The following is a 9,628-nucleotide window of genomic DNA, read 5'->3' as shown; positions in this document are numbered from 1 at the left end:
TTTTATTACGTTTAAATTGCTTTTGCTTGTCTAATTTACCTTTTGATCCAATGTTTTTAATGTTTACAATCTTTCACTTACCTGTTTACCCTCTTGGATCCAATGTTATATACTGTATTCTTTTTCAGATTGTTGTTGTTAGTAATATTCAAAGATACTTAAGAAATCATGTAATGCTATATCAAATTCGTCTCTATTCAAATCTAAGGCATACAAGTCATTGTCAACTAAAATTATAGGATGTCAACTAAAATTTAGGATAAGCATTAAATATTATTATATTTATTTATTATTCATTTATTTTGTTTTATTATTCATGTTTATCATTGTAAATTCTCATCTTCTTTTGTTTTCAAACTGGAAATTGTTTTGTATCCTTTTGTTGATCAATAGATTTTCACCCCGGATGCCCCCGCTAGGGGGCGGGACGGGGCTGAGCTTTGAATAAAATATAAAATTTTTAACCCCTTAAAGTTAAAAGTTTAACCCTTTAGGTCTCTGCTCTTATTATTTTTACTCCTAAAAAATCACTACTATTTTGAACAATAGAAAAATATATCACAACTATGATAATATGTATAATTAACTATGTTTGAGTTGAATTTATGAACTGTTATAATTGACCCCGTAAGTGGGTAACAATTGTAACAACAACACGACTGTCAAAAATTATTAGTAAATAAAATAATAACATCTAAAATAAGGTTTTTTTTTCTAGTAGAGGTCTGTCTACCTTACTCGTCTGTCAATTAATACTAATAATATATTGGATTTTTTGTTAGTTAAAAATAGTTAAGTAAAAAATTTTACAATTGACCCCACTCTCCCCTACGCAAATATTAATGTAACCCCGTAAAAAAAAAGTACCAAAACAAAGTTTCATTTAACAAATTTAGTATAATTGCAACCTTTTTCCAATAATATATCCATCGAAAATAATTTTTTTAATAATTTTATTTTATTAATTGCTTAAAGAAATACACAATTCTACGTTTTTACCAAATAAATAAAATCTGAAATTTTTAGGGACTCATCCCCGCTAAGCAGTACATCTATAATTAGTTGAATCCTGTAAATCAAACGTTTTTAAATTATAATCTTTTATTTTTATCATTTGCCTTTCCTAGTTAATTACCATATGTTTCTATCTGTTCTGAAAAGAGTGCTCAGCAAAATGAAAGAGAGAGAGACGGGAAGGAATGTACAACAATTCAATAGACTATTGATTTCACATAATACTAATTCTTGATAGGAAAAGGACAAAAGTTTTTGAAAATGAGAATTCCATCTATCATTGACTCCATATTTAATGTAAATATGTATAGGAAAATTTCTGCTGCATTCTCTATCTTTTTTGATTTTACTTATTCAATAGTTTAACTATGAATGTCCTTGAAAACTTATTGACAGTATGCAATATATTGATATTTATTGTTAGCAACACGGGATTTTATTATTCGAAGAACAACTTCAAACCGATTTTCTTTTCGTAGCGAACTTTTGCATTTAATTTGATTGTTATTCTTGCTTTAGAAAAGCCTTTCATTTGCCTCGAAATGTAAACAGTTCCATTATTAAGTTTGCTTAGAAATTAACAAACATAGCACTAAAATAAAATCCGTTAAGCCCTTAAAAAATATATATTATTTGAAGAGGGGAAGAAGGACGAAGATGGATTTAGTAGAACTCCATCCTTTATTTGCAAAAAATAAGTAAATAAAGATTAAAAAAGTGCGATTTTATGAAAATTATAGTTATTTGGAAGAAAGGAAAAGAAACGGGGAAGGGTATTTTGTTTAAAGAGGGCTACAATTCTCAGCGATTGAAACTACAGTTTTTCCTATATCAATAGATTCCGCAAGGTAGATTTTATGAAAACTTGAAGCCCGTATCAATTCCCCCCTATTCTTAAAAATTTTTTTTAGTTCAGTACAGATAAAAAAGACTTAAAGTAGTTGAATAAAAATCGGACTTCATTAAATTTTCTTTTCATCTAGTTTAGAAAGAGAACAAAAGATAAAGCAGTTATTTCTAGTTTTCCACATTTTTTTTAAATTTACCCTCAAAATATTTTTTAAATATATATTTTCATATAAAAGAAAAAATAAAATTTAATTAGAATAATAAATTTAAAAATGCAAATTTTGCAACCAGATAATTATTTGGAGAAGATTCAATGATACACGTAACAAATATCAATTATAATTACTTAATATAAAATATTAGTAATTTTAGGATGTTATTAAAGCAATAAATTATTTCATGTAATATTAATAATTTCGTATTTAATTGATTGAATATAAGTATTTAAATCTTAGCGTGTTTATTCCATTCTAGACTAGTGTTTTTTTTCCTTGAATTCAGAATGGTAAAAATTTATTAAATGAATAGTTCTAGTTCCTTGGTGGTTAATTTGTCTATGCAATAATTTTAATTTTTTAATTAAAACTAGTAGCTTTCGATTTCAATAAAGTTCATAAGATTGGAAACATCTCATGATTTGTATCAATACATTCAATATTAAATAATTATGTATTAGATATTAAGATAATGGGCTTGTTTACATTTTGCCTCATAAATACGATTGTGGCGGCAGAATTCGCCGAAAGTTTGCTAGTCTTCTATTCGGTTTCAGAAAGTTTGCAATTACTCCAACTCGGTTAACTTCATTTTTTGCAATTATATATTTTGAGCCTTGGTAGTATGTCACCGTACGCGACTATATGCGCTTCCCCTATTATGACCTGCTCAGAAGACCACGAAGAAACAATTCATAATATGAAAAGAAGAAGTAGAATTATAGTCTTAAAGAAATATACTTGAGTGGTTCTCAAGGAAGAACCAAGGCTTCAGTGAATAGGATTTCTGAAAGCTATGGCAGCTAACATCGTAGTGGAAGACCAAGAAAAAAAAATAGTGCGTGGAGTCCCTCCGCTGGGAAGAAGTTAAACTTCGCAATCTGCGACGTTATTGTAGAAGAATCAGCAGTCGTAGAAGGATCATTAGTTCTATTCAACGACTTTTTTTCCTGCTCCGCTCGCTTCCGTGCTCTGTAATCACAGTAATATTGCGCATTTTTCCCTCTTGGACCTCTTGAATCAGTGGAAGTGCTTGTGGTTGCCTCATCGCCCTGGAAAATGTATTTGTATTAATAATGTACGCGTCATAATGTAATTTCAGAAGAGAAAACCTAACAATCATGGGAAACATACGAATTGAAGTTATGTGGTCTTTTTCTGATGAAAATAAGTTTGATTTGGATGGACTAGATAGCTATCGATATTTTCTGTACGACTAACGTACTGTATCACACTTATTTTCCTAACGTCAATTGAGTAGTTGGTCTGTTATGGCACAGTCCGTTTTCGGAGCAGACGGTATAACTTCAATTATATTTATACAAACTAAAATGATTTCATTTATGTATCAGGATGTATTGGGATATAATTTATTGCAAGTTGCTCCTCTTATTACATATCCGAAGACTGGACCTACCAACACGACAATGTGGCAGTTCATACTTCAACTTAATCATAAATGAACGCAATTAAGGTTAAATGCCTTGAATGGCATTTAATTGAATGGATATTGCTTATGAATGAAAATGTAATCAGGTCAACTCGCAATTCGACTTATCTGTTCTTTATCTTAGCTAATGCTGAGTTAAAATGTAATTTAAATTCAAATCAGAGGCTTATATTTTAAAAAATAATAATAAATAATTCGAAATTACATTTTGGATAATTTCCCTTTGCAATTATTAAACTAAGAAAATACATAAGTGAAAAAAATAAATTACCGCATAATATGTACAAGACTTCCTTAAAAAACAAATTAAAAGAGTGAAAAAAATATCTAAATTAAACCAAATTTACTTTAAAGTTGTAAAAATGCTAAATTTCTGATTTTTTTTTTAAAAAAAAGTACCTCTAATTAAGAGGAAGAATATATCAGCTATTTATGCGAAATTTAAGGAAGTGGCTCAAAAGTTTCAAACTCATACAAGGAATCATTCAACATTAAAAACGTATAATGGGCATAATTACTGCATTTTCTTGTCATTGTTAAAATTCGCTTTTTATTTATAAGACAAATAATTTTAATAGCATAACTGCTCTAGTAACAACCATTTAATACTCAGTTAGAAATGAATTATTAATAATTTTTAGAAATTATCAATTAAACAAAAAAAAATTTAATTAATTAATTAATAATTTTTCAATAAGAAACTAAGAAATGTATGATTTTTAATGTGTACTCAACACTATTTAGATTTGTAGTTCGTTAAAGATTTCCAAGGAATGAGACCCCAATACTCATAATCTTGCTAACGCCCCCCTAAAAATCTCCAGTACAGTTTGGGGGCGAATCCAACCCATATTAGAAACCGGTAACATAGAAGTTTCATTGAAAATTAAAAAAAAGCAAGTTCTGCGCAATTTTTGTGATATCTTGAATAATTTAACTTAAATTTACATAATTAAACTTAAATTAAAATTTTTGATAAGTATGTTTTTACATTATTTTAATATTGTTATCTAGATTAGAATTCTTATAATTAATGCACAGCTGCGTGTTTTGAAATGAAAGTTTACGAACTAAATTCCCTTCGAAGATTATAGATTTCTATATATCTGACATAAATAAATAAAAATAATTGTTCAAAATTGACGGTTAATTAATATCAAAAAAGTATTTATTTCTACAGCAAATGATAAAATGCATCAAATAAACGAACGCGTATTAAAATAATGCTTTTATTAAATACCTCGTAGAAATGGAGGTTGTATAAGATTAAAAAAAGTAAATGTTGCAATTAGAATCGATTATTGAGTAAGAAGTTGTCTGTAATTGAAAAGATAAATGTCGAGTACTTTTGTTAATGAAGAAGGCTCCTTTTGTTGCAATAAAAAAATACAAAAATTATAAATACTTTTGTATTAATAAAAGCATTAAAACTCTTTCGTTTTCATATAAAATCTTTGGTAAAGGATAAGTGTAGAAATTCTATTTTGGGACTTCAAGGTTGAGAACATACCAATGAATAATAATTAGATTTATATTTCAAAAGAGAAGTTATTTTAAGATCTTTCACTTCCATGTAAGGGAAGATTAAACGATTTTCTATGAGTAATAAATAATTGCGATGAGGCGTAGGAATACAAGAAATGCATTTGACTGTCCTTTTTACCCATTATAATTATCGTATGAAATCGAGGAGCAATGGTTTTTGGTGTATAATGTTTACCAACTAAACTCCGTCAGATCTGACTGAAACTCTCCCTCTCCGGCTGGAGAGGGGTGAAACTGCTATTTCACCATCGCTACTAAATAAAAAAGATTATGCCGAAACTGGACTCCTTAATCATGCTGTTTTGACTTCTAATTAACTAAAANTTATTTACTCATTAAAGCCAGTTATATGTTTATTAAAACATAAAAGCATTCGGCTGCTATTTGTTCTTAGTGCCAATACTTATACTTTTACAATATCGTTGATATTACATGAATATTCTCTTCTTTATATACTTTAGACAAACATTATTTCGTTAAATTTATGAGTTTTTACACTTAAAAAGAAAAACATTTCTTTTATTAATGAGTGCTCTTATAACAATCCCTATGTTTTGGATAAAAAATATTTTAACAGCGGAATACAAAAGGCGATGTGTTTTTCTGTGGTTAGGAATAACGCTTTGTTTAAAAAGTAACTTAGTTGCCTAAATTGTACCTCTTATAGGCTCTTAAATGGGACAGATACGGAGGCAATTCTAGGGTTAACATTTACCAAATAAGTTTAGAATCTTTCAGGATCAGATTAATTTTTCCAACGATTTGGCCAGCAATTAAAAAGTAACATCGTTTTCAAATGATTGAAATTCATGAAATAAAATAGAGCTCATTTGATGAAATGCAAGTTTGCCTACCCGTTCTTGTATAATGCTTGTATAATGCTGTTATATTTCTTTTGTATGGTTATTTGGCTCATTCAAAAAACTAGACAATTTGGAGTTGTTCTGAAATAATGAATTAATTCCGTCTCAGCTACCAGACACACAACGAATCTATTCCAACCGCTGAACAAATAATTTTTTTCAAGCCCTTTAAACTACACTTAATTTAAGCTTTATAGAACCTTATAAACTTCACTTTATAGAAGTTTTTCAGTCCTGATTGTTGCAAAATATCAAGATTCGAATCTAATGACTAAAGTTAAAAATGCGGCAGCAACAATTAACAATTAATTAAGTGAGTAATACTAAATAGTGGCACAGTAATAAACTTAGCAAAATGTCATTTTACAATAATACTTAACAACAATTAGAAATGTCGTATAATTGCCTAGGAAGAAATGTCTTGAAAAAATTTTAAAAATTAGTTTGAAATAGCAAAATAAATGTAAACTAATAAAAATGGATTAGATAAAGATTTAATAATTCATAACGTAGACAGGTATTTCATTACATAAAGTTAGCTGAATATCTGTCCTTCGTTAGGGGTGAAGAAAAGCAAATAATCAATAAATCAGTGCTGGAAAACACTACAAAACCACGGGTAAAGCCGAAAGATATAAACCAATACAATCAAGATAGCTAGAAAAAATTTGTTGAAAAATTTTATTTCAAAATTACATTCGCAATCTAAAAAATTTTATATTCACAGATGATTATGGTTTGCTATAAGGGATGAAGGAAGACTAAAAATTGTTTTTCCTTTTAATTTCGATATTTTGAAATAAATGAAATTTTCCGATAGCAATTTCCGCACACACCGGGATTCGTGAGAATAGATTACTGTAACATTTTTACATATTATTGTTGAAATTGTGTTATAATTGAAGGTATGAATGGTGATTTATTCCACCACTCTGAATTACAATATAAATACCTACTTTAAAATTCTGAAAGAAAAGAGAGAAAAAACTTACCGCTCGTTAGAATATTATTGAACTGATTTTTAGACTGAAAGTTTTCAAACTAGTTAACATTTAATAATTCATTATAAATAATAATTTATGCATAAAAAAGAAACTATAAACCAATAAAAGAGAAATATAAAAAAAAGGGAATACATAAAAAAGAAGAGAAATAATAATTTATACATAAAAATACTGTTTTTCATGAAGATAAACCAATTTTTTTTGTCAATGTTTATTCTTCTTTTCTCTGTAATATTTTAAGAACTGAATTGACTTCGAACACGAATATCAACTAAAAATTTTACTCATAAACGCAAAATTTTCACACTCATTCCAGAAGATTATTTCTATGAAGAAAATATTCATGTTATGAAGAATTGCGAACTTTTCTGAAAGACGCGACATCTCTATACTCTGTTAGTATTCGAGAACTGATTTAACCTATAAGAACTTGATCTGAAAATTAACCAAAAAGGATTTTGTAAAAGATGGTGGCTTATTTTCCCTCGAAACTTAGACTAGCAGTTGTACCCCCGACCAAAGCCATAGAAGTTACAAGAATCGGCAACACTACCATTATTTCGGGAGTTGAAGCTGAATTTATAAAACTATTGGCACAAGCATTAAATTTCGAATATGAGATTTTTGTTTCTCCAGATTATTTCGGGGAAATGGGTCCATCCGGAAACTACACTGGAATGATGGGAATGCTGCAAAGGAATGAAGTTGACATGGGATTGACCTACTTAGATGTTACCTATGAGCGCTCAAAAGTTGTAGACTCCAGTGCACCTTACTACTATATTGAAAAAAAGTTTATGATGAATTATGCTCCATTCTTGTCAAAAACATCAGCATTCATGTATCCTTTCAGCACACTCACATGGATTTTATTTCTTATCACACTGCTCTCTGTGTCAGTGCTATTTCGAACTTTGATTTTTCCAAAAGATTCAATTATTTCCGTTTTCTTCAATTTGTGGGGGTCTTCCTTCGGACAAGGAATGAACTACAACCCTCGCTCACTGACCAGGCGGATACCACTTGGAATTTGGCTCCTTTATTCATACGTGCTAATTTTATGTTACAGCTCTGTCCTGTTGTCATTTTTGACTTCTCCCATCAGAATGAAACAAATAAAAGATTTCAAGGAACTCTATCTCGCTGTCAGAGAGGGGAAGATTGTGTGTCTATCATCGAAGGCAACTAAGGAAGTAGATAATTTGATGAAAAGCCTTTCACCTCATTTAAGAGGATTAGGGGAATACATTAAAAAGAATGACTGGTTTTATTATCACCCTGACAAAGTCAAAGTTCCGGAACATGTAGCAATACTTGGTTCAGCTGATCTATTTCGTGTGGCTATTGGGCCACCTGAAAAATACTTTTATTCGGAGGATACTTTTGGATATTTTCATTACGGGATTGCTATCAGGAAAACATTTTGCTGCAAAGAGCGCTTGAATAGAATCGTTCTCCGAATTGTAAGTAGTGGCCTATATGAAAAATTCAAAGAAGATTTCTTCTTTAAAAAAGATTTAAAGAGATATTTAAATGTGAGTCACTCTGAGAGCACATTAGCATCACCTATAAGGTTATCAAATTTAAATGGAGTGTTTATTATTCTTGGTACAGGCTGGGCGGCAGGTATTATTGTTCTATTGATGGAAATCGCCTACTTTCGATGGTTGCGCCCGAAACATCGCCAAAATTGATATGTAAATTAGTTTTTGCTTATATAGCCTTCACTATCACCTTTTTCAGAGCATATTATTATAATAAGCGTTCAAATCAGTTGAGTTGCTAAATCGTATTTTAACTCCATGACCAACTTTCCATTCTAATTCTTGTACAACTAAAATGAAACACCTTATATTTAAAACACTATTAAATTTAACACTATTACAGGGTTTTTATAAAGTCCCTGACCCATTTTGATGTTTAATAACTCATAAAATAATAAAGATAGATTAAAATTAATAACATAAATGGTTAGATAGACTCAAAAAGTTTCATGACCCTTGTCAATGAACTTTCACGTGTGCCCCCTTCGTCGCACGGAGAATATCAAGTTGATAGTCAATTTCATGCCTCTGACTTTCAGGTCATCAATGTTCGACACGATCCTCCTGCAAACATTGTCCTTTATAAATCCCCAAATAAGAAAGTCCAGCGGCGTTATATCAGGTGATCTGGGTGGCCAAGGAATTGGATCTCCCAATCCATCTTCCTTGAAAATGATCATTCAAAGAGCTACGAACGATGATACCCAGATGTGGTGGTGCACTATCTTGTTGCAAAAAGACATGTGGCTGAAGCTCTTCTAGTTGTGGAAATACGAAGTTTTTCAACATGTCTAAGTATACGACAGATGAGACAGTCTTTTCTGTGAAAAAGATAGGCCCAATGACTCGGTCGTGCATTAGTCCACACCACACATTAACCTTTGGGGATTCCCTTTATGTCTCACGGTATTCGCGGGGGGCTTTCAGATCCCCATATGCGCACATTATGGCGATTAACAATGTCAGAAACATGAAAGGATGCTTCGTCGGAGAACATTATGCGCTTCAGAAAATCAGCAGCATCTTCTATCCTTCCTACCATATCTGTTGCAAACGCCATCCTCCTAGGCCTATCGTCCGGTTCCAAACCTTGAACAATTTGAACTTTGTATGCATGCAGTCTTAATTGTTTCTTAATAACCTT

The 9,628-nt window shown here is 30.4% G+C and overlaps 1 protein-coding gene across 1 annotated transcript; it reads left to right on the top strand.

The window, feature by feature from the left end:
• The first annotated feature begins 7,153 nt into the window (after positions 1–7,153).
• Positions 7,154–8,856, top strand: LOC122271608 (probable glutamate receptor). The gene has a single exon (XM_043053509.2). It carries the CDS (start codon positions 7,408–7,410, stop codon positions 8,632–8,634), a length of 1,227 nt encoding a protein of 408 aa, XP_042909443.1. The 5' UTR covers positions 7,154–7,407; the 3' UTR covers positions 8,635–8,856.
• Positions 8,857–9,628: the final 772 nt, after the last annotated feature.

Source organism: Parasteatoda tepidariorum, chromosome 9 (genome assembly GCF_043381705.1).
Source record: "Parasteatoda tepidariorum isolate YZ-2023 chromosome 9, CAS_Ptep_4.0, whole genome shotgun sequence".
NCBI classification, from domain to species: Eukaryota; Metazoa; Arthropoda; class Arachnida; order Araneae; family Theridiidae; genus Parasteatoda; species Parasteatoda tepidariorum.
Note: the sequence above shows the minus strand (reverse complement) of the source record. Positions and strands in the feature narration are given on the sequence as shown.

Excerpts from the sequence above, each read along its gene's own strand:
- LOC122271608 (XM_043053509.2), top strand. The coding sequence starts at position 7,408 with ATGGTGGCTTATTTTCCCTCGAAACTTAGACTAGCAGTTGTACCCCCG.